Source organism: Tachypleus tridentatus, chromosome 10 (assembly GCF_004210375.1).
Source record: "Tachypleus tridentatus isolate NWPU-2018 chromosome 10, ASM421037v1, whole genome shotgun sequence".
Lineage (NCBI taxonomy): Eukaryota > Metazoa > Arthropoda > Merostomata > Xiphosura > Limulidae > Tachypleus > Tachypleus tridentatus.
Genome location: NC_134834.1, coordinates 177,018,488 through 177,044,700, shown reverse-complemented (window position 1 = coordinate 177,044,700; position 26,213 = coordinate 177,018,488). Strand labels below are relative to the sequence as shown.

Below are 26,213 nucleotides of genomic sequence, written 5' to 3'. Positions count from 1 at the left end.
TGTAAATGAAATTAAAAGTAAAAAGTCTGGCGAAGAACTAACTATGATAAGAGTCTAACTGGCAACAATAGTAGAGCATCAACAGATAATATACTAAACGCACATTAGACTAGTAATCGACTCTGCAGCTCCAGCTTGGATAACTGTAAGTGAAAAAATAATTAAAACCAAGCTACAAAACACTCCTCGCAACACCATCTAAATTCATATACAAATATTCAAACATACCAACCTTACCAGATCGACTCCTACCTACTACAATAACTTATTTTGATTTTTAAAAAAATTGGATCAAAAATGAATTATTATGCTAACTCGACAGGTACTTCATACATGAAGATAGTCCTAACCACCTCTCCGCGATCAGCATAGATTTTAAACAAAAAAATAAATAAATATATATATATATAGAGAGAGAGGAGGGGGCACCATCAAATTGGACTTCCTACTGATAGGTCAAAGGAACACCTATACGTGTATACCAGTACATGGACATTGCACTGAAAAGAGTCAGAGTAATTCAGCCCACTCTGACCTTAAAGCAGTAATCAACACCAACCAACACTGCTTGACAATATAAGTAAAGGAAGTAGGAATAGGTCAAAGAACACCTGATCCTCCAGGGTACATATGATACCCAAAATCCGAGAGATAGAGCCGCGGTTGATCTAAAGAAATCTAGAGCCAGATTCGGTGTACAGGAATTACTGTACTAACACTGCACATGTGTGTACATTAGTATTTGCAGCATTAAAAACGTATTGCTGCAATATAGTAGAGGAAGTGGTCCAAGAATTGTGGGGTATAAGAAATACCAACTCGTCAGAAACTTCCTCAAACTAGACCCGATAAATATTCATCAGCCACGTCATCGCCCCTTGTTTTGAATTACTGTAGCTGCAATATGGGGCGAGCTATAAGTAAAACGTGGTTTTGACAGAATGTTTATTCAGGTATTGAAAGTAGCTATTACACGCAAAGGATTTCTTTTCCGTTATAACGTGTGTGTCTCTATATGTATAGCTTGTTATAAACAAAAAATGCACCATTTGAAAGGATTCCCACGGTACACGCTATAATGTAGGATATAAAATGTAGCCTAGGTTTTGGAGGTGACTGCGGAAATAGGACCCACATTATGGTAGGGATAAGCCGTCTATCAGTCTTAACTTTCGTTCGCCAGTCTCACGTAAAGAATAATTAAAATGAAGAAATAGAAATAAAAATTAGAGCGCGAAGTGGGTGGTCAAGTCCCCAATGTTCTATACTGCCTGCAGACCGTTGTGGGAAGGTGATAGCTCTCCAAATTGAAGGAAAAAAAAAAATAACTCATACAGTTTTCTTCTTTACTTTTGAGAGCAGTCACCTTCCCACAATCGTTTGTAGGCAGTGAAAGATCATACAGATGTGGGACGTTGTCGGCTTGACCATCCACATATCATTCTCCTAATTTTTATTTCTGTTCCTTTTTATTGTTCTTGCACACTATGCCAAACAGTATAACTAGCTTTGTCAGATCATTTTCATATGCTTTTTTTATTTTCCCATGTACAGTTTTCTTTACATCCATAATTTTAGTCAATATCCGAGATTGAATTTTTAATGTTTCATGTACATCCTTTCTCCAAACTGTTTACGAACAATATTTAAAAGTATATAATTAATAAAACTTACATATAAAAAATACCACGATAAACGATTTGCCATTATAAGAGAAATTAATTTGCAAAATATACAACCCTTTTTGAATATCAATATTTCAAATACCTAAAACACTGAAAAATATATTAATCTCTGGAACTTTATTGTCGAATTAGGGTTAAAAATTCTTCTCTGGTTTTGGGGTCTTCCCGAAAATAGCCAAGCATGGTGCTGGTCAAGGTTTTGCTATTGATTTTTTGAACACCACGCATCACCATACACATGTGACTACAAAAACATAAATAAAATTGAATGCTGCCATCTTGTTAGTGTTTGGTAAACAATTTAAATTAATGCATTATACCACAGATAATAGTAACGAATCATTGAACCAACCGAACCAAAGGGATACTTTTTTGGTAACATAGTAGAATCAGGAAAAGTTGGAGTGTGAAATAAATAGGGGTTTGCGGGGCATTCGAGTGGTTTATCTCTCTACGTTAAACTTATCTTGATAATGCTGTAAACCTATCCAACCTGTAGGTAATATACTTCTCTTTGGTTATTTTACACATTTATTACCACAATGAAGTTTGTTTTTCTAGACTTGTAGACCTGATTAGTTTGCAACTTGCACGTGCAAATAATTTTTGAGTTTAATTCTTTGACATCCGACATATGTACGGAAAATTTACTAGTTCTTACAATTTCCGTTTATCACTTACCGACTTTGGTGAGAATTAGATTTTGTATTTATAATGACACCATGACCTCGGTCAAAGTTTATTGAAATACAATTCTCCATCTATTAAAATAAAAATCTCCAGTTCTTTTTCATCTGTGAGTTGATGAACACTCTTGAATTCCTCATCCGATAGTGAAAATCTATTACAATTTACAGGAAAATTGAAATCCTGGAGACAAAGTACGACACATTTTCGTGTTGGCTCAAAAGATTCGCTGCTACGCTTAGGTGTGTTTTTAGACAACTTCATAACTCAATTCACTATATTTTGATTTGAAACCTTTAATGTTTATGGAATATTACATTCCTCTAAATTTTGATTTTAGGAGAATAAGTATCATGAACAATTACATATTTATCAACTGGATTGTTCTTGAATCTTGACGTCATAACGCAACACGTTTAATTGTACCATTTTGTATTCTGCCGGCTAAGTTTAATTCTATTTTACTCCCAACTTAATTCTTTTAACTGGTTTTTCAAAAATCAAACAGTCATAATTGACTGCCATATGTTTAGAAACAACAAGTTCAACTTAAAATAGAGCCAACTTATGGAAGTTGTTTTATAATACTGTTAAATATCAGAGGGGAAAACTGTGAAATCATGTAGAAGTTCGGTGTTCTTTCAACTCCTGTTTCCAACTTTTAAGCAGATATACCAAAATGATAATGCAATATACTTACGTAGCTTCAATAACAACTCCTACCCCTGTAGGATTGATAGCCTCAACGATAGCAAGAGCAATCTGCTTCGTGAGTCGTTCTTGAACTGTTGAATAAATATTTTTAAGTGACAAAAACAATTATTTGATTATATACTGCAAACATCATTGACTTAAGATTAAGGAAATTATGAATTAAAGTGAAATAATGAAACTTTCGAAGTAATTGAAATCTTGGATGTATTATATAATTGTTCACTACATTATAAGTTCCAAGAACAAAAAGTACTAAAGCGTTATTCTCAATCATTTAGCTAAAGACCTATGTACATGTGTCTAATATGCGTTACAGTTTCACGATAGTTCATGTGAGATTCTGGCACCAAAGAACTAGACAACTAAAATTCATTTAACCATACTGAACGTTGCAGGTGGGCCGAAACTCTGTAAAGCGACATGCTTTTGGACTGGAAATGATCAATGTGAACATCTCAATGACAGCTGGACTTGAATACAGATAGTTCTGCTAGGAGAAACTGAGGCAATGTATTTTAATGAAACACCAGAGTGTCAGATATTTTTCTTATCAACTTCATCATTTTAGGATATAAGAGAAGAACAGAAACAAATGACATTCTAACATATTCAATGTTTGTCTACTCTGAAAGTCTTGACAATCCAAAAACAACGGTTGGCTGGAACTGTCTTGTGTGTTTTGTCTTATCTGAAAATAAGGGCAATAAAACAGGAAAGAGACTGGCCAAAAAGTGGGAGACTGAAATATCAAATCAAGTTACTATTTTCCCTAAGCGAAGCTGAAAGCTCTATTAACGCATAGATTCAAGAGTGATTGGTACTGTAGTGAGGGAACTACAACCTGCAGCAAGATTCTCTCAGATTCTTGGACAGAGAACGTACTATAGTCATCTATTGCTTAAGACCCAATCACTGTATAGGATGTTATTGTGTAAAACTTTATTTGGGCCTTTTTGTATTCTGCTGATTAAGTTTAATGTTATTTTACTCACAATTTAATTATTTTAACAGGTTTCTCAAAATCCAACATGATGTAATTATTAACTGTCCATTTGAAGAAAATTAACCTTGAAGGCAGAATAGTCCACAACACATATACTTCAGGACTACCTTTAAAGGGTAAATGCCTTCCCTAACTGGCTGCAGAGAGTCAATGGCACTTGGAACTGAGACGTTGCGAGTGTAAGCACTTATCTCCGCTCCTAAATTCATTTTCCATAATAGCTAACTAGTTTAACAATTAGAGTTTGGATTTTGGCCGATAGATGAAATATTCCTAATGCATTTGGGAGCTATTACCAAAGATAATATCTGTTATAAATTTAAGGCAACGATTGGGATTTACAATGGATTTTGCGAAAAACTTCTTAATACAAAATAAACATTAAGTTTTATTATTTTATAGTGCTAATTTTAATCGTCTATTAATAAATAATGTACATAAGAGTACTGAAGTACTTTATACGAACAATGATTTTCAGAAGTTGATTTAACGTCCTTTTTCTTTTCTCGTATCTCGGAATTTTACTTTTGTGAATTTTTATACCAATCTGACTAAATAGTCTAGTTAACTATTTGGCAGTTGTTTTAATATGCTACTCAAATTCATGAAAAGTTTATTTACAATAGTTCTGAATGTGTAACTTGTTCGGCAGCCACGAATTTTCGATGTGTACTGCAAAATATACCACTGTGTAAAATGAATAACGCAATTTATTTATTAAGTTGAGATACATATGTTCTTAAATATGCAAGACAAACAACTTACCCTACCCTACCCCCACTGGCACAGCGGCATGTATGCAGACTCATACCACTAGAAACCGGGTTTCGATACCCGTGATTGGCAGATCCCAGACAGCTCATTGTGTAGCTTTGTGCTTAATTCCAAACAAACAAACAACTGGTCCTTTACATCTAAGCATCAACCTGCATAGATCTCAAAGTATTAAAAGGTTTTCCTCGTTCCATTAAAATAGATAATTTTAACAAACATTTATTTAGTCATGTAAAAATTACTATATTGGCAAAAAATATTGAAAAGAAAGGTAAAAAATGTGAAACATAAGATTTCGAAAAAATATTGACAACTATATTATCGAAATAAGCAAAAATGTGCTGTCCTCTAAGTTTCGTTTTTGGAAAAAAAATTATATTTCATCAATTTCACAAAATTAAGAAATTTTAAATCATCTAAGTATAAAATAGATATTTCTTTCGATATCTTTAAAAATAAATAAAGTTCAATAACAATTTAATATTACCTCAATTAATAAAGAATGATTTACTTTTGCCATTATATGTGCCCCCACTGACACAGCGCTATGTCTGCGGACTCACAACGCTAAAAACCGGGTTTCGATTCTCCTGACAGGCACAGCACAAATACCCCATTGTGTAGCTTTGTGCTTAATTCAGAACAACAAAAAACCTCTATATATTAAAATTATATTCACAAATTTTAAAGAAATTAACAATACAATTCAATTTATTAAAAGTACTCTTAAAGAAAAATACTATGGTTACAAATAAAAAGAAAACCATTAAGAAACGGAATATATTTTCTTATCTTATTATTATCTTATAGACTTATCTTCTTAATTACCAGTTTTAAATGCAATATCAAAATTGCATAAAAATCACATTAAATACAGATTTAAGTAATTCTTTATATACAAAAAACGTTGTAACATTTCGTTACATAAACGGTTTAATTGTCATAAATAATTTAAACTTTACACCAAACTTAACTTGTTTTTTTTTTGTTGTTTTTTTCTGGATTTCGCACAAACCTACTCAAGGGCTATTTGCACTAGCCGTCTCTAATTTAGCAGTGTAAGACTAGAGGGAAGGCAGCTAGTCATCACCACCACCCACTGCCAACTCTTAGGCTATTCTTTTACCAACGAATAGTAGGATTGACCGTTACATTATAACGCTCCCACGGCTGAAAGTGCAAACATGTTTGGTGCGACGGAGATTCGAACCCGAGACCCTCAGATTACGAGTCGAACGCCTTAATCCACCTGGCCACGCCAGGCCGCCAACTTAAGGTATCTTGAAAAACTCGTAACGGAAAAAGCAGTAACAATGACGTTCATGCCAACTAACATTAATTTAGTACAAAACAAACAAAGTTGACTGTTGTTGATTAAAAAAAAAATCTTCATTTTTAGTTTACACACCCCCAGTAGTGTTATTCCAAGTATGAAATTTAAAAGGCCTCATTATGTATCAGATAAAATGATTATCAGTTTATAATAATTACACTACTTGTGTGGATAATACTAATTCATTCGTAAATAAACTAGAAAGTAAAAACTATAAATACTGGCACTTAAGAAATTTTTTACACGTCATAATAAATATGAAAATATTTTTAAAAATAAATTTTCGATAACTAAAATACTTTTTGTCACTAGAGGGGGCTAAATATAATTAAGTAGCTAAATTTATTTATTTTTCATCATTCTCGACCGGAAAGACTAACATTAAGTACCTGATCTTGTCTTGGCTTACATGTGTTATACTTGAATAAATTCAAAAGAAATGGAGGAGGTTGGGAGTGCGAACTACACGAAAATATTAATTTTAATATTATAATTTAGAAATATTGATATTTTATTTCTTTTGTAAGGGCGGGGTTTGAGAGTGGCATATTGCAAAAATAGTAGGATGATTTCATTTCATTTCTACTTTACGAATTATAAGAACTTTTAAGGGTGAATGCCTTCCCTAACTGGCTGCAGACAGTCAAAGACAGTCGCAGTTGAGACATTGTGAATATTAGCACTCATCTCCTCACCCTAAATTGGTTTTTCATAATAGCTGGCTAGTTTAATATCAGAGTTTGGATTTTGTCTGATAGATGGAATATTCCTAATGGATTTGGGAGCTATTACTAAAGATAATATCTGTTATGAATTTAAGGCAACGATTGGGAGTTACAATAGATTTTGCGAAAAACTTCTTAAAGGTTATTTTATATTAAATTCATTATTGTTTTATTCTGCTGATTTTAATCGGCTATTCACAATTAATGTAAATCATAGTATTAAAGTTATTTATTTCATTATATATATGTAATTTTCACATAATTTTCATTTCACTTGCGACTGAACCATTAGTTACGGAGAGAAAATAGTTATTTTAATACATCAAATGTCTTGTCAAATTTTAATGTTAGTTCCTTACAGAATGTTTAATCATATCTGAAGGTCTCAATACATTTTGATTTTCTAAGATTGCTGTTTAGTTAAAAAATCGACGTTAAAGAAATATCTTAAATTCTCAAATGTGTTTTTTATTTTATTTGTAATTAATCACAAAGCTATCTGTTGTTAATTCTGTAAACATGCCGCTGTGCTATTGTAAGAAAATATAAACTTGTATTAAGGAACTGGCATAAATATACAAGGTATTTTCTTTTTTCATATATGTGGAATTTAAAAAAAATATCTCAACTGCAACAATTTTAACATGGCGGTGAAACGTAAAACACGAGAAATAAATCACAGAGTTAACGTATCGTAAACGCGTCTTAGTTAAAAATTGTCAAAACTCATTATTACAACTTTCAGTATGGTTATTCACTAGATTTATAGTTTGAAAAATAATTAAAGTTAGCTTGTATTCTGGGTAACACTATGTCCAGCTAAGAAGAACGATTAGACAAGAATAACATTTACGAGAAAAGCCCTCATATGAAATAAGAGTCCATCAGATGGCAACTGAAGTACGTAAGAAAGTCTCGGACAATTTTGTTTTGCTCTATTGACCATGGATAGTCGAACCTCGGATTTTAGCATTATAAGTTTTCTTTAAAACAAATCGTTCACTATTGCTTTGTCTGCTGTTAAACAGCAAGTAGTCTTTAACTCGATAAAGAAGGAAAGTTAACGAGTGATAAAGAATTGGTTTTAAGTAGTAAAAAGTTAAAAACAGGTAATAGTTTGAGTTAGTGTGTAATGTCATTAACAAAGTTTAATTAGATGCTATCAGCATATAAATCGTGCAAGAAATACGTTTGGAAAGAAGACAATAAACATCTTTTCAGTGAGCACATCTGTTTCACATCATTAAACGTTATCAAACATTGCAACTCAGTTATCTTAATTATTAGCTAAATTGTTTTTATCCTGTAAGTATTTAAGATAACAAAAATTACAAATTTTCATGCAGATTCATTGAGTAAATCACATGTAAAGACGTAGAGAAAAATACATTCTATAATCTGATTGCAATCTGTCATGACGTTAGAATGTATTTGTTACTATAGATTTGTTGGAAAACTGTATGAAATTTCGTTAACTAAAAGGGTGTCGTATACATTTTGAAATATAAAATATATGGAGAACATGTACCTTGTAGACGTCTGCTGTAAACTTCTACTATTCTGTTTAAAAAGAAACAGGGGAAAAACGAATTAGTATATTGTAACTATCAGGTACCAACACTGATGTCAGTACTTTGTATAATGGAAAATATTTATTAAAAAGGGCAAATTCAAAATAATTACAAATATAAAACAGTTTAAAACCGAAACTATGCAGATTTGTTTCACTAACTACCTATAATTACACAAGTTTAAACCAATTTTCACAACTGTTTCCAATTCTTTTTATGAAAAGTTCTACAATTTATATCAGTTATAAACTTGTGGTATTAAATAGTCTATTGAACTAATAACATTATCTACTAGCAAAGACGTATTTGGCTTGTTTAAGCATTAATTCGGCAAGAGCTTATTAATTTATGTAGATAGAAAAAGAAATTGTTCGTACCTAGCTAGTTTGCTCAAACCGAGGACCTTCTTATTTGGAAGGTAGCCAATCGAGACCTGAAAATGCGAAATATAATATTCATGACACGTAACATTACCTAATGCCCATGAAGTTCAAAATACTATAGAGTAAATTATTATGCTTCATTAAATATAATTATTAATCAGGTTTTTCAAAACAGATTCGTCTTTTTTTGGTATTTGAATGAAACGTGATCAGATAAGTAAAGCAAAATCGTGTACGTTACAACATTATATTGCATTACCTTTACGAAAAGAAGAAATTGAAACAAATATACAGGAACATTTGTTTCACTAATTAAATTGGAATACATATTGAAAACATTAACGAGAAAGTATTTTCATCTTAATTATGTAACTTATGCTTCAATTCGGCAATATGTTGGCCTATGAAGGAAAAAGAGTTGTTTCATGGTTTTAAGTAAACAATTTACTACAAGAAAAATACTCAAAGGTATTAATGTTGTAATACTTTTAGAAAGAGTGCTATTTCATTTTTATTTCAAGACAAATTGATATGGATAAATATCGACTAGCAATATATTAATTTTTACTCTGAGAAAAAAAGCATGAAATCGTGCATAAAAAGACGTATTATATCTTTCTGTCGTACATTTTTCTTTCATACACTTTTAAAAGTGTGAATTTGTACGCTTTTGCTAATTCGGATTTTTAATATACAACTTGCGTATTTGTCTCTATTTATTTTCCGTTAGCAACATGGTATTTATTGTTGTATGGCGCATTGAAAAATCCGCTTACTGAATTAAAAAAAAAATGGTGTAATTGATCTAACAATTAATACAAGTTTTCTATTATGTTCAAAGACCGTAGTTTTATAAACCTGACAGCGTTTGTGTCAGCAAATGGACGAAATAAACTGTCATTTGTGTGAACACCAAACAACATTATTAAAGCCAAATTAATTATGTATTTGAAATAATTTGTAGTGTATTCATTAAAAACACTTTAATTTACGTTTTTCATAATAACCAACCTCAGAGACAAGAGTTGTTATCAAAACAATCATAAGAAGAGTTAGTCTAAACAAGTGTTTACTTAGCTGAATTTCTAAACACAACAGTTATCTTGGCGCTTTAATATGGAAGAGAGGAAACGCCTGTTTCACCTTTCCAATGAACGGCACTAGATGGTGCTCACACATGGAGAACATTTCGATATCCTTGACGATTACTAATTCATCATGGTCTTCTTCGAAAATGGCGTCATTCACGACATCTACAATAAACCAATGAAAATATCATAGTGTAATGAGTTTTAAAATACAAATACACACATCAAACTATATATCATGAAATATATGATGAACTTATGTCGAGTCCACTTTCGCATCACTTTGAAATTAACTTAAGTAATTATATTCAGCTTTCCTATAAAAAAAATTAAGCTTAGTTCGTTTTGAACATAAAACATTTCCATGTGTATGTCAGAGTTTTTTTCTTTATATCCATACCTGTTATTTTGGTCTTATATAAAATGTTGCTCAAATTGAACTAGTTTTATGTATTCAGAAGTTTGAAGAAAATCGCCAAAAATAACTTGTAAATTATTTATAATGCTCGACGTAAAAAATAAAACAAAGATAACATTAAAATAACCTCTTAAGGTTGTACACAAACAGATTATATTATAACATTTTAAATGAGGTTAGAATTAAGCACAAAGCGACGTAATGGGCTATATCTACTCTGCCCACCACGGATACCGAAACCCGGTTTATTGTGGCACGACTTTTCAGACTTACCGCCGTAACACTGGGGAATTTCAATGAGGGTTTTGAAAATCGGAGCATTTTACATCGTTTCTTTGTCGCAGTACAGTAAAAATAAATTTCGAAATAAAAACAAACAAACTGAATATCCTTCCTTCGACAGAGTATTCCTCTATACTTGAGTTTTTTACAGTAGGAAGTTGCCGCCCATTCAATTAAGTTTCACCAAATACTTAATAGTACCAGAGTAATAAAACAAATATATATCTGATTTTGTAGTTTTTAAATCACCCTTAGAAAAAATGGTGATGTGAACCATTAAACAAGAATACTATGATTTTATATATAAACTTTATTGTGCTTGTATCGATAAGACTTGAATTATCTCCCTTCGGAGATAATTAGACTTACAGCGGTAAGTCTAAAAATTTAAAAACACTAAAATCAGGAGTTCGATTTCCTTCAGTGGATTGTTTTGTTTGTTTGTTTGTTTTGGAATTTCGCACAAAGCTACTTGAGGGCTATCTGTGCTAGCCGTCCCTAATTTAGCAGTGTAAGACTAGAGGGAAAGCAGCTAGTCATCACCACCCACCGCCAACTCTTGGGCTATTCTTTTACCAACGAATAGTGGGATTGACCGTCACATTATAACGCCCCCACGGCTGAAAGGGCGAGCATGTTTGACGCGACCGGGATGCGAACCCGCGACCTTCAGATTACGACTCGCACGCCTTAACACGCTTGGCCATGCCAGGCCATCCTTCAGTGGGCATAGCAGATAGCCTGACGTGGTTTTGCTATAAAAATAAGTCTCGAATTTTTAATTTTTTTTTTATCCTCAGCTCGACTAACCTTCACAGAGTTTTCATCAGCGATAGCAATGAACACTTTCTTAAAACATCTAGTTCAGTGCTTAAATAAACGTCAAGAAGTGTGCTTTTTAAAAAAAAAGAATGAAGTGAAGATGAAAAACGACTGAGATTTCGAGGAATTTGGTCAGTTGCAAATCTGAAACGAATACCATGCGAATCCAGATACATCATCCTTTCTGCAAATTGTAAGCTATTATACGAGTATGTATGATTCTCATGTGCACAGGCTATAGACACAGCACAAAAACTAATAATATTAATATGATGAAACATCTATGAACTGATGCTAAAAAACTACCAAAATAGGCAAAAACTGATACTGGCATGCTTCTAAATCAGTCAAAAACTGACATTGACATGTGATAAGGTACTTTTTAAAGAGAAAAAAACTTGGACAATTAGTTTCTTGTGGCCAAATAGTTAAAAACTGATGCTAACAAATATACAATAAAAAAACAAAAATCAGCTCTTAAAATGTACGACTATTTACCTAAAATTCGAAAGGTAGCTTTAGGTGATTTCATAGTTTTGGTCTAAAGTTTTCTTTTCCGGTGGCCCATCTGTAAACTTGAAGGTTTATAACTAAAATTTGAGGTTTGGACATTGCGGCTCAGATAGTCCATTATTTAATTTCGTGCTTGTAAGTGAATGAGCATTGATTACCATTAACTTTAAAAAATGTTAGTGTTGTAATAAATTGTCATGCACAATATAACTAAATATGATTTACAGTATACCTCCTTGAAGTAGGGACATGTTTCAAAGTTTTCTCAAACCAGTCATCAACAGAAAATGTTTCGAAACGAATCGTGTTCTGATGAAATGGCACTAAGAGTAGCAGCGATTAAACATAATTAATCGATATACATCTATCCGTATCTATTTATTAAAAAAATATAATGTTGAGCACTCATTAGTAGCTGTATGTTGTAAAAAGACTTAAGAATCTAAGCCTTATACTCCCAGTCACATTTACCAGATTTAATTGTTTGTCAGCTCAAACAAACTTTAGTATTTATTTTACAAAATATGGATCTTTCGTGCAAAATTCGGTCAAAATGGGAATGGAATTTGTTTAGCTTTGAATTTAATTGAACTCTATCATCCACAGAATACGTGAGAAACGCACTGAATTCAGAAACCTTGTATGCACGAAACTTTTTACCGCAGAAGTCGAACGATACGACAGTATACATATAACCGCATTTTCTCCTTATCAAATGACAACCATCGAGCTACTCCATCTATCAAAGCAACAGTTGGGACTGACGCTTTCCGGAGAAAAGTTTCCTGTATAGCACCAGTTGCTATGGTTACGGCACAAGCAACTATTTTAGTTTAGCCATGTTACCTAGGCTACGCCAAATATAAGAGTTGATAATTAAGAATACTAAAAGTTGCGAGAGACTTTCAAGCTCTGTTTACTCGTAATAATAGACGTGAACTAATCGGTCTCCGAGGAGTGAGAGACGTGGAATGTCCTTGTTAAGTTGAGTGGTTGAAGCATTCACCCTGAAAGTCTTTCAGGATGGTATCGAACACACTCTTCTAAAATTAAACGACAATGCCTTAGATTTTGTTTTGTGTGTGTTAATTACTTTTTGACAATAGAAAATAATCCTATAAAACTAATATCATAATAATATAAAGAAGTTTGAATTGTAAAGTTTTAAGATGATCTAAAACTTCGAGAGGAAGAAATATGTATTGAATATGACAGCTTTGTTTTTAAATGATGTTTATTCATTTGAACATCAAAACAAGAAATCGTATCTTAAGAAAGAATGTTTGTAATTAATATATCTTATTAATGTAAAATAAGTAAGGAACACCTTTCAAACAGGTTTTGTATCAAGATTTTATTTTCTAGAAAATAGGCAACTTGAAAAAATACTTATCTTAAGATATGTGGATCTTTTGTGCAAAATTTGTTTATTTTATAATAATTTCTCTGAAACAGTTTCACTAAAACACCAAGCATTTGGAGCCCTAGTTGCAGTGTTGTATATAAAATAATTTCATAGTGGTATGTAAATAATTAGTCCTGTAGTTTAGGTTAAGACGGTCTTCCAAATTAAGATGAATCGAGTAAGATATTAATTTTATCTATCATTAACTTGTAGCTTCAGGACAAGAAATAGATTAATAAAATAATAAAAGATATTATATCATAGATCTCCTTTTTTTTTTTTTTTTTACCTAAGATTAAACTGAAAATGTAGTACGTGACATCGAGGCCTAATGTGCTCTTTTATTCACCGAACGCATCTGCTGTGGATTGAGTTAAGCCTCACAAGCACAGATTGGGTTAGGAAGCAACGAAGTAAAGGTAAGCCTCTTATAATATTGTTTGTTAGTTTTTGGATTTCGCGCGAAGCTATATAAGGACTATCTGCGCTACCATCCCTAATTTAGTAGTGTAAGACTAAAGGGAAGGCAGCTAGTCATCACCACCCACCGCCAACTCTTGGGCTACACTTTTACCGACGAATAGTAAAATTGATTGTTACATTATAACGCACTCACGGCTGAAAGGACGAGCATGTTTGGTGCGACGGGGATTCGAAATCACAACCCTCACAACGCCCCGTCCACCTGGCCATGTCATTTTCAGATGGGGTTTGAGTCCTTTCTAGCTCAAAAAATTCCATAAACGAGAATATGGGTTAAGAAAAACCAAACGACATCTGTGGTGAATATCACAATTTTATTTCTCAGACGAACGTGGTAAATCTGTAAAATTATTCAATTTAATACAAATAAATATCAGTACTGTCACTACTGTTAAATTATTTTTAGAACAATTTTGAAAGGCAGTGTTTTTGTAATATTAAGCACTCACTGGTAGCTGTATGTTGTAAAAAGACTTAAGAACCTAAGCCTAATAATCTCAGCCATATTTACCAGAGCCCGGCATGGCCAGATGGTAAGGGCATTCGACTCATAATCTGAGGGTCGCGGGTTCGAATCCCCGTCATACCAAACATGCTTGCCCTTTCAGCCGTGGGGCGTTATAATGTTACGGTCAATTCCACTATTTATTGGTAAAAGAGTAGCCCAAGTGTTGGCGGTGGGTAGTGATAACTAGTTGCCTTTAGTCTTACACTGCCAAATTAGGGACGTCTAGCGCAGACAACCCTCGTGTAGCTTTGCGCGAAATTCAAAACAAATCAAAGCATATTTACCACACACAGCCACATCTACGGATTTCACATAAAGTAACAAAGCTTGGCATATTTAATTGTTTGTCAGCTCGAACTAACTTTATTTCTTCAACATTTACAGCAGGTCCAAATGGAAAATTGGAAACAGAGAAGAAAGTGGCATAAGAATGTTCCCCGCAGTCTTCGCAATCGCAGAAGGGGTGGGGTGGGGAACAACTGAAAAGAGTGCCCGAATCGTAACACAGAAGATTTTATAAATTGTAAAAATAACGTTTTGGAACAACACAAGACCTGTTAGTCCATTTCGGCTGTTTCAAACTCTAAACTAAATTAAATTTTAAAAGCCAAAAAACTTAAAGCCAATCCTTATCATTTATATACTGAAAGCTTTTTATTAAACTAGTTTAAAATTTACTGCTTTTACAACATCTGAAGGCAACCCATCCCAAAGTCCAATCACCATGTTAGAAAAATAAAACTGTCTTAGCTGAAGATGACTCAAACCATGCCACGTATACTTGGGTCTCCTTATCCCACAATTGTCACAGTTAAATGTAAAAAAAAAAGATGACGTATCAACGCTATCAGTTCCATTTACGATCTTGAACACCTCAATCAAATCTGTTCTAACTATTCTTTTTAAAAATAGAAAACAATTTGAGAGATTGCAGCCTCTCTTGAATGACAACCTCTCCACCTCGGGCACCACTCCAGTAACTCTTCTCTGAACCCTTTCCAATAATTCGATGTATTTCCTGTGGTAGGTGGTCCAGAACTGAACACAATATTTTAATTGTGGCTAAACCAATGATTTGTACAATGAAATTATAACCTCTACTAGTGTTCAATATCTCTGTAGGTACAACCTAAAACCCCATCTGCCTTACCACTAGCAACAGCACATAGCTTAAATGGCTATAGAGATTAATCGACTATTACACCAAGATCCCTTTCCTTCATGACACTGTTAAGGTTATTCACATCCATATAAAAAATTATAATTCAAATTACGAAAACGCAAGATTATTATAATTAAAACCTATTTGCCCAATTAAGTAGATAATTTAAAAATTCTTTTGTAAATCAGGAACATCCTTTTTACAACTAGTAACATCCAAGACCTTAATATCATCTGCAAATTTAAATCATCTAACGACTATTCCTTCATTTATGTCATTGATGTAAATCAAAAAGAGCATAGGTTCTAAGACTGAGCTCGGAGGTAATTCAACTTTTAACACTGATCCAGTTTGACTGAGCTATATTTGAAACAACCTTCTGCTTTCTTTCATCAAGTCACTCTTCTATTCAATTTGCTAACGTATCCCACACATCTGTAGTGACAATTTTTAAATCCTTTGATGTGGCACCTTGTCAAATGCTTTCTGAAAAACTAGATATACCGAATATACACCCTTACCTTTATCTACATAATCAGTAACATTTTCAAAGCATGCCAGAAGATTTGTAAGGCATGATTTTCCCTTTGTGAAACTATGTCGACTATTCAATGAAATTCTAAAAACTTTGCTAAATTGACTTTATAAAGCATCTTTTAGCAGACATTCCAAAACTTTTCCCACAAGTGATGCAAGACTAATGGGTTTTTTAATTCACCGGACAAAAAAAAATTATCACATTCCTTGAAAATAAGAGTTTACGTAACTTCCAATTCTGTGGTACCTGCCCACTTCTCAAGGACTGACAAAAACATAGTTGTAAGTAGATAGACATATGCAATCATTAACTTCCTTCAAAATTCCAAGGGAAATATTATATCTCTTAGGAGCCTTATCATTTTTTATGCTTCCCAATTTTTTCTTAACCAGCCCAGAATTAATGAAGCCATTTTGTTTTATCTCTTTTTTCCATGTATCAACTGTTCAAGGTGTGGAATACTGCTTAAACCTTAACTAGTAAAAACGAGGAAAACAAAACAAAATTTAATAATTCAGTTCTCATACTCAGATTGTACTCTTTCTTTATTATCTCTTAAGGATCGTACTCCCACTATTACATTCTGTTTACTCCTAATGTATTTGAAGAAACTCCTACTGTTAATTTTTCTATTTTCAGCCAACCTTTTCTCATACATCCTTTTTGATGTCATAATTTCCCGTTTCACCAACTTTCTCGATATTCTTTAATCTTCTAAGTCCACTGTCATACCAGTCAATTTACATTTCTTAAATTTATGGTGCTATCTTTAGTTTTGTCTCTTAAACTGTTTGTGAACCAACCAGTTTTGTTTTTTTTATTTGCAGCTACCCTTTTTTTTCCCTATAAGGATTATATCTGCCTTAAATATTTAAAAATTTATCTCTAAACGTTTTCCACATCTGATCAGTGTCTCCAAGTAACTCAGCTATTTAATTCGCAACAAATGGCCTGGCATGGCCAGGTGGATTAAGGCGTTCGGTTCGTAATCCGAGGGTCGTGGGTTCAAATCCCCGTCGCACCAAACATGCTTGCCCTTTCAGCCTGAGGACGTTATAAGATTTTTCGAAGCAATCTGCATGACAATGTCGGTGCTCTCGCAAAAACAGGGCTAATTTCACACGCATGGCAAAAACACGATTCAGCACCTTTCCCCGGTTAACCACCGAACGTTAGAATGGTACAGAAGTACCTCGAATTCAGAACCCATTTCATTACACAGCTCTTTGAAGATGCGGTGCTTCAGGGCACTATTTCGCACAAAGTTCACACATTTCAGTACAATTTTTAATACTTCTGCCATTTTTGAAGGCAAGGTTTTTGTTGCCAACGCATGCCTGTGCAGAACACAGTGCGTTACAATGATGTGTCGTGCATCGGCTTTCACCAGCGCACCAAAACCAGAGTTTCGTCCCAGCATGACTGGAGCTCCGTCCGAAAAAATTGCAGAAACCATATCCCACGGAAGATCGTTGTCTCTGAAGAAGTCATCCACAAGTTTCTTCACGTTGATTGTCTTAGTTGTTGTAAGAGGCTTACAAAATAAAAAAATCTTCTTTTATCTTGTCGTTCTTCACATATCGCACGAATACAACAAGCTGGTTTAGATTGGAAACGTCGGTGGTTTCGTCGAGTTGGAGGCTGAATTTTGCTTGGCTTGAAATCAGATCTGCAACTACTTGAGCTAAGATGTCATCGCTCATGTCATCTATACTGCTGCTGTTGGTGTCATTTGAAAGAGGAATTTTGGATAACTTATTTTCAGCAGCTTTTCCCAGCATGATATCGCCATCTTCAACGCAGCTGGTTTTACGAGTGCTTCACCAATGGTGTGTGGTTTGCCCTGCTTTGCGATCAAGTACGTAACTTCGTATGATGCTGTGAGGATCGGTTTATCGATGGGTATAAAGTCGAGAACAGGCAAAACCTGGCTCTCTTTACCTTGAATTCAGCAAGCGTTGTGTTCTTGTATTTCCCATCTCCATGCAGCTTTAGGGAGTGTTCTCTCAGTTTTGCCGGTGCTAGACTAGAATTGCTCAACTTGGCAATGCAAATCATGCATTGAGGACGCCGACTCCCATCATGTTCCGTTACACACGTGAATCCATATTGTACGTATTCGTCCGACCACTTTCTGTTTTTGCTCAACATAGTTAGTATGAAGGGATTGAAAGATTAGGAAAAAAAAATCAAAATGACACACGATTACTACAGTCACAAATCGACTGCTAAGCGCACAAAGTTCCCTGCAGCACAGATATTAAGGCCAAGTGATGCGACGTGATCAGCCGCAGCCAATGATGGCCAAGTGGAGCATGACGTCACGAATCATACGAGTGAGGTGAACGGAACGGACACACACAGTGTGTGTGTCTTGACCTCCGTCGAACCCCTGGGGTTCGATTGAACCCAGGTTAAGAACCACTGCTCTAAAGTCACCTGTTTTATTTATTATACTTCTAGCATTACAATAATAAAAAATTAAGCCTATCCTTAGAACTACTTCTATACTCTCTTTTTTTTTTTTGCATTTAGATTTTTCTTGCCCTCACCTCTATTTTGTCCTAGTTTAAAACTTCCCTTAGAGCTAAGTTAATAGCCTTAATAAACAAGCCAGCCCCTAACCTATTTAAATGTAAATAATATATTCCAAAACATCTCCTTTCTTCCACTGCACTGATCCCATAAGTTCAGCCTAACTACCTATTATTATATACCAACCGAAACTTAACATTACAGTTAATTCTAAGCAGTATCCCTGATAAAATTAAGTTATGGTCTTTTTCTTTAAACGCATTTATTAACCCTTTATATTTATTAATAAGATCCTATGACCTACTTTCCTAACATTATTATCCCTTACATGCACTTCAAAAACTGCATCTCTGCTACTCCCCTTTATTATATCTCCTGTTCTGTCAGTTATTTCTTCCACCTGTGTCCTTGATAACATAATCTGATTTTTTTTCTCCCTAATTACCCCACAGTCTCTTCTGTGTCATGCATCTTATTATTGTGATTAAAATATTTTACTATAATGTAGTTTCACACATTATAAAACACTTTAAAGACATCATTATAACACCCAGTAAACCAGTGTCTCTAATTCATGAGCACTATTTTCTGATTTTAATTGCACTCAGTATTCTTCTTCGTATCTCTTACGTGTCGACTCAGTTTCTTTCCAATGATGTGTCATTGTACAAAATGTGGCAATAGATAAAATAATTTGTTCGTAAGAAATGCGTCAAGGACGTTTTTTTGTTGTTTTTTACTATGTATTTTCTAGTCGCTCAAGAATCACTATTATCACTCGTGATACAAGTTAAGACGTAACCGTGTAGAATATATTAAAACGTAAGACTCAGGTATGTTTTCAACGATACAAATAGTTTTTCAATAAGGTAGGAGCGAAGAAAATGTGTGATATAAGTAAGAGGTGAAAAACGGAGAAATTAATCAATAACACGGACCTGAAAACTAGATACGTATATTTAAACATCATAAGAATTGTGCCGTGTGTTGTACTGTTATACTCGACATTGTTCAGTGTTTATATTATTTATTACTTTCAATGCTAATAAAAATTTCATTAACCCAATTTTGTTCTATACTTATGAATGCTAGTATATATTTTTAATCACCACACTTTTGTTTTATGATTTGTAACGTTGATATATATATGTATTACATAATATTGTTGTGTTAACTTTAACAATGCTATATAATTTTGTAAAATAAATGTTTTATTACTTCTCTAGTTAAGTACTACGACTTTCAACGCAAGAATTAATTGTTGTTTTTAGAAATCTAGTATTGTATTGCTACTACGTTTAGCACCGATATATGACATTTCACCTTTATGTTGTTCTGGTTTAAATGCTAAATGTTAGCGAAGTATTATAAATTAAATAGAGCTACAAACTGTGATAAAAGTCACGCCAAGTGCAGATGTTTCTTTGTTCCATGTTCATATTAATTTGTACATTGCAGATTCGAAATGAAAGACTAAAAATAGCCTTTTAAGATCTATCTCTCATCTCCTAAAAGTCGCTGTCCAATTAGCCTTTCGTTCAAAACCAAAACTTGTAAGTTAAACCGGACAACGAGAGACGAAAATGCTCACGAAAACCGAGCGAAGCCAAAAGTTATGGCTTAAAGCCTTAAGAGGCCCGGCATAGCTAGGTGGTTGAGGTGCTCGACTCTAATCTGCGATTTCGAACCGCCGAATTGGGTTGGAGCAAAAGACATGTCATGTAAGTGATTAAGCAATACTCTTTTTCAGCTCTTGTTATATACTATAATTTAGAACACTGTTAAAACGTTTTGTTATCTTTATGTTCTAATATTTTATTGTAGTTGATTAAAACATATAGCAATACGCCCAACTACGTTAGTCGGTTGTCAACTCTATACTGTATAGTTTACAGTCTACCTGCTTATAACCTTTCGCAACACAATGGTTTACTTCTATAACTGTCAACATAAAATTATACAGTTTTGTTAAAATTTATATGATTACTCTAGATACTTAACGCCAATACAGTCATGTGAAAAAGTTAGGACACCCTATGAAAGCCTGTGTATTTGTGTAACATCTTTGGATATATAGATATTTAATCTCTCAGTATTGTTAAAATTGAGATTAAATATCTATATATCCAAAAATGTTACACAAATACACAGGCTTTCATAGAGTGTCCTAACTTTTTCACATGAGTGTATTGGCGTTAAGTACCTAGAGTAATAATACAAATTTAATCTCAATTTTAACAATACTGAGAGATTATAGGAATATAACTAAACAATTAACACTGAAAAGACTTTTCAAGATCTTCTGTAAATGTAACTCTACAAAAATGCATATTCTAACTGAGGAAAATGTTAGGACACCCTACCCCCCTAATAGCTAGTGTTACCCCATTTGGCTGAAATAACTGCAGTGAGACGCTTCTTGTAGCCATCTACCAGTCTCTGACATCGGTCTGAAGAAAGTTTGCCCCACTCCTCAATGCAGAATTCTGTCAGCTGTTAAAGGCCAAATATTGAACCTAGGTTCTGATAAACAAACCCAACAAAAAGGAGGTATGTGAACAATAACGCGGTTTGTGAGCTGGAAATTATGTAAATAGGTCTAGCAATTTTCAGCAACCATTTTCAGCTTTTTAAATTATGATTCTTAGTCAGAAACGTTCAACTGAAACTTATGCACCTTTAGCATCTACGCATTTCGAGTTTCAGTGCTTGTGGCGCTTCCGATACACGTCAGCCATTTCTGAAAAGACGCTTGGACAAATTGGTTACCATAGCAATAAAAGGTAGGATGGAGAAAGAGGAAGTAAATGATATAAATGCATAAATTTGGTTCGTTAAATTATATAAAGTTCTCCAAAAATACTCAAACTGAAACGTGCGAGGCTCATTGCAAACCTAAGTCAAAAATAGAGACTTTCAAAATAATGTATTTGAATGTGCGAAGCTTTTACTGCACAAATTTTTTTCGTTTATTTGTTTTTGAATTTCGAGCAAAGCTACACGAGGGCTATCTGCGCTAGCCGTCCCTAGTTTTGCAGTGTAAGACTAGAGGGAAGGCAGCTAGTCATCACCACCTACCGCCAACTCTTGGGCTATTCTTTTACCAACGAATAGTAGGATTGACCGTAACATTATAATGCCCCCACGGCTGAAAGGGTGAGCATGTTTGGTGCGACGGGGATCCAAATCCGCAACCCTCAGGTTACTAGGCGAACGCCTTAACCCACCTGGCTATGCCGGGCTCCTGCCCAAAGTCATACATTTAAAAGAATAATCAACATCGTCTGTAATGTTAAACCAAAGTTAAATTTAACCATTAACAGTGTGGTTTTAATCAATTTTAAGACGTAGCTATTATAATTTGAAATACAATTGTTTTTCTCAAATAGAGACGGAATAAATTTGTAAAGGAAATAGAGCATACTTGAAATATTTAAGTTATTTTTATTTTATACAAAAGACTTATCACAACACCCAAACTTCCAAATGTGACATATATCTGAGGGGATGGTGAAGTATACTGCAAGTTATATCAAGAGGAAGAAAAGTCTTGTAGGGTTAAAAATTGTTCATCAGATGGTAGCTGTTAAATATCTTTTCTTCTCTCTTGACATTCAAATTATATGACACAAATCTATAGATACTGGAGACACATTAACGCTTCTTTCAATAAATGCGAAAACTGAAAAGAATTCACTTCTTAATTTAAAGTTTCTACAGTGGTCTAGAAGGAAGCAACTGGAATGCTCAAAATATGCGTTAAACACACGTAAACTGAAAGTCAAGATCAGAAACCCCTAAGACTGAGGTACAGCAGGATAAGTTTGGAATGCTGACCAAAAAGAAGGAAGTCAGTGAGCACCATTTGCTGCAACTAGAATTTTGTTCAAAATTTTTAAGGTAATAACAGGACTCACTGACGATGTTGTAACAGAATCACAGTTGAAGGACCGAGCATGTTCACGTCCCAAGCTTTAGCCCAACACACTAACCAGTAGGCCACGCCCGGCATACAGTAATAGAGAATCGTAACATGATGAATAACAGCAAAAGTTTTCATAAAGTGTGGTAGAGAATTAATTAATAGTAGATTTAAAAATCTTGTACCCTATGAAATGTAAGGGATGTTTTCATTTTGTAGGTAACTTATTACTCTATATGTTTAATCTCTCCACAAAGGAAGCCAAAGTTAGCTGAAAAGCTTCTGTATGTGAATGTGTTATTGTAATAAAAACAACCCGTTATAAGTACACAGACATACCGCTGAGCCAATGGGGAGAAGTCCACGTGAAGACGATATTACGTTTTTTTTATATGCAAAAACGGCTCGTTTGATTGACTTGGCATCAGAGGGAACACAAACACTTTGCAAAGCACTTGATTTCTTTAAAATTTCAGAAATACACACATCGATTCTAATTACCTGACAAATTAATGCGTAAGAGCCGTTTGAGCTCCCACGAGAAAGTTTAGTGAAAATAAAACCCCTTGTTAAAGAATGCAAATATTTCTTAATTAAAAATTTTAGATAAAAAGTTTAAAAACCATAAAGTCTTTAAAATTTCTGTTAACGAATAGCTGTAACATAACATTTCATCATATTACTATAACCTTGGTAGGTCACATGTTAACTGCTACCTGCTTCAGCTTCGAATTCTTTTAAAAATACCAGTATACACAGATCTCTTCTCACAATGACTCAGTAGTAAATTTGAAGGCTTATAGCGCTAAAAACCGAATTTCGATACCCGTGGTGGACAAAGCATATATAACCCATGTTTAACAAAAATTCCGCTAAATAATAAAGGTATGCAAGTGAACCTTATTTTACTATAAAAAAATCACGTGCTGCACTGCAAGCTGGTCTGATGCATTAATATTTCTTTCTTTTGACATACACATGGTCTCTTGATAACAGACGTGGTTCGTATGATAATAGTAACTATTTAAACTTGTATGGCCCGAATCAATTTATGATAAAGCGATAGACAGTGTCACTTTATTTCACAGTCTTCATTTATGTATATAAATGTGTGTCTGTGTGTGTGCGCCCCGTATCCACGTTTTTGTTTCATTTGTTTTTTTATAAAAACAAAGTAAACGGGTAAAGGTTACTTGGTGTCGTCAGCAAGAAGTAAAAATAACATACCAACTCCTGATGTTTACTCAGATTTATCAAAGTCTTTTTCTCAGCGAGTCTTACCGGCTGAGCGTCGAATTAGAAAGTCAAGCAAGGCAGATAAAGAGGATTTTGACGGCTTCTCTTGATTAACAACCTTCCCGCCTACGAGACTTAAGTTGAAAGCCGTTGTTTCCGATCTATCGACTAACAAGAGACTAGCGTACAGCACAAGAGGATAACTGTATAAGGACTCGGGATCAGTACGCGATGACTTTCTTGCCTTGAAGGTTAGGTACTTATATCAACTTAAAGTTGACAGCATGAACACTCGGAAATACATTATCTGTTTACTAACTTATCTCAGTAGTTATACGGCTAGAACTCGATAGTATATTATCTTAGTGGTTATGCGGCTACCGTGTTGGCAGTTTGATTGTATGGATATGCTTGCGAATTTATATTTACTTTCTAGGTTTTACGAAGAAAAACATTCTTAATAAGTATCAATCAATCAGGTATACAAAGGGAAAAAAAATTCATTTTCGCGAGCTTAGATTCAAATTTTAGTCCTGATTTCTGTGAGAAACAGATCTGCCTTTAATCCTCGTGGAACTGTTGGAATATATGTCAAGGTTGTGGATTTTTTTTCATGTCACTAATAAATAAATTTTTGTTCTTTTTCCACTCATAAAATATGCATTAAAAAACCTTAAATACGTGTATAAAGTTCTAATGGGCCCGGCTTGGCCAGGTGGGTTAAAGCGTTCGACTCTTAATCTGAGGGTCGCGGGTTCGAATCCCCGTAGCACCAAACATGCTCGCCCTTTCAGCCGTAGGGGCGTTATAAGTAACGATCAATCCCACTATTTGTTGGAAAAGGAGTAGTCCAAGAGGTGGCATTGGGTAGGGATGACTAGCTGCCTTCCCTCTAGTCTAACACTGCTTTGCGCGAAATTCAAATACAAAAAAAAAATGCTAAAGTTTTGAGGTTAGTGAAACAGAAAAAAAAAAGGTTAATCTTAAACCAGTTGGGTTGTTGTAATTTCTCGTAACGTTTCTCGAAAGTTATCTGTGCTAGTCGTCCCAAGTTTTGGAGAAATAGGCTAAATGGAAGACAGCTGGTCAACACCACCCATCGCTTACCCCTGTGTTACACTTTAAAAACGAATAATGGGATTGATTGTAACATTCTAACAGCTGCAAAGGCGAGAATGATTTTGATCTCGCGATCTGAAAACAGCGAGTTGAGATCTTTAGCCCCCAGGCAAGATCACGTCTTCTTCGAGTAAATTAACGGAATATAAAAACATTTTGATATTACTCAATATTAGCTATTAACGGAATAAAACACTAAAAAATAGATAGTTAGATGTTAAGTGTTCATGTTTTTTTGTTGGAATTCAACAAAATGTATGAAAGTTCCCCGAATCTGCCTGTTTCGTAATGTCTTGTTTCTCCCACAGTATCAATCTGAGTTAATGGTGTTAACGCTGAAATTTTCATGAGGAAATTGTAAAAGCAAAGGTTGGTTTTCGTTTACCTGTAATTGTACTTAATACTGGAATATTAGGCGTAAAAATTTAAGTTCGAAGTTAAACTTGGTGTTCAAAGCCTTGAATGTTCTCCTCTACTCTTAACTATGTGACAATAAAGCTCAAGCATTACCTTTTCTGATACTTTAAAGTATTATTTCTTTGCGATGCTTGTAATCCTTGACAAAGCTGTATAAGCTTCATTAATTTCACACATGAAACATTATCTCCTGCAATGGAAAAGTTAGCCTTATAGGTAGCTACAGTACGACACAAAGGTAGCAAGTTTCACACTTCATTCTCACTCCTATATTGGTTCGGGCCAGGCCTCTGTACTCATATTTGATCAGTATCCATAAAATATCCACACTTCACTACTTACAGTGATGTGAAAAGTTAGGACACCCTATGAAAGTCTGTGTATGTGTGTAACATTTTTGGATATATAGGTATTTAATCTCAATTTCAACAATACTGAGAGATTATAGGAATATAACTAAACAATTAAAACTGAAGAAAAGACTTTTCAAGATCTTATGTAAATGTAATTCTACAAAAATGCGTATTCTAACTGAGGAAAAAGTTAGGACACCCTACCCCCTAATAGCTAGTGTTACCCCCTTTGGCACAAATAACTGCAGTGATACGCTTCTTGTAGCCATCTACCAGTCTCTGACATCGGTCTGAAGAAAGTTTGTCCCACCCCTCAATGCAGAATTCTTTCAGCTGTGAGATGTTTGAGGGGTTTCTTGCATCTACAGTCCGTTTCAATCACCCACAACATCTCAATGGGATTAAGATCTGGGCTTTGACTCGGCCATTCCAGGACTCTCCATTTCTTAGTTTCCAGTCAGTCCTTAGTGGATTTACTGGTATGTTTTGGGTCATTGTCGTGTTGCAGGGTTCAGTTCCGCTTCAGCTTTAATTTTC

At 34.2% G+C, this 26,213-nt stretch overlaps 1 protein-coding gene across 1 annotated transcript in view; it reads right to left on the bottom strand.

Annotated features, from left to right (window-relative positions):
- Positions 1–1,517: 1,517 nt before the first annotated feature.
- The window catches only part of LOC143231006 (GTP cyclohydrolase 1-like), a 39,808-nt gene continuing 15,112 nt past the window's right edge, over positions 1,518–26,213 (bottom strand). The window contains exons 2-6 of the mRNA XM_076465431.1: positions 10,019–10,128; positions 8,870–8,925; positions 8,450–8,481; positions 3,073–3,157; positions 1,518–1,929 (exon numbers count right to left, since the gene is read on the bottom strand). Of these exons, the coding sequence (XP_076321546.1) occupies positions 1,803–1,929; positions 3,073–3,157; positions 8,450–8,481; positions 8,870–8,925; positions 10,019–10,128 (410 nt within the window). The 3' untranslated portion in view covers positions 1,518–1,802. The remainder of the gene's footprint in view (positions 1,930–3,072; positions 3,158–8,449; positions 8,482–8,869; positions 8,926–10,018; positions 10,129–26,213) is intronic.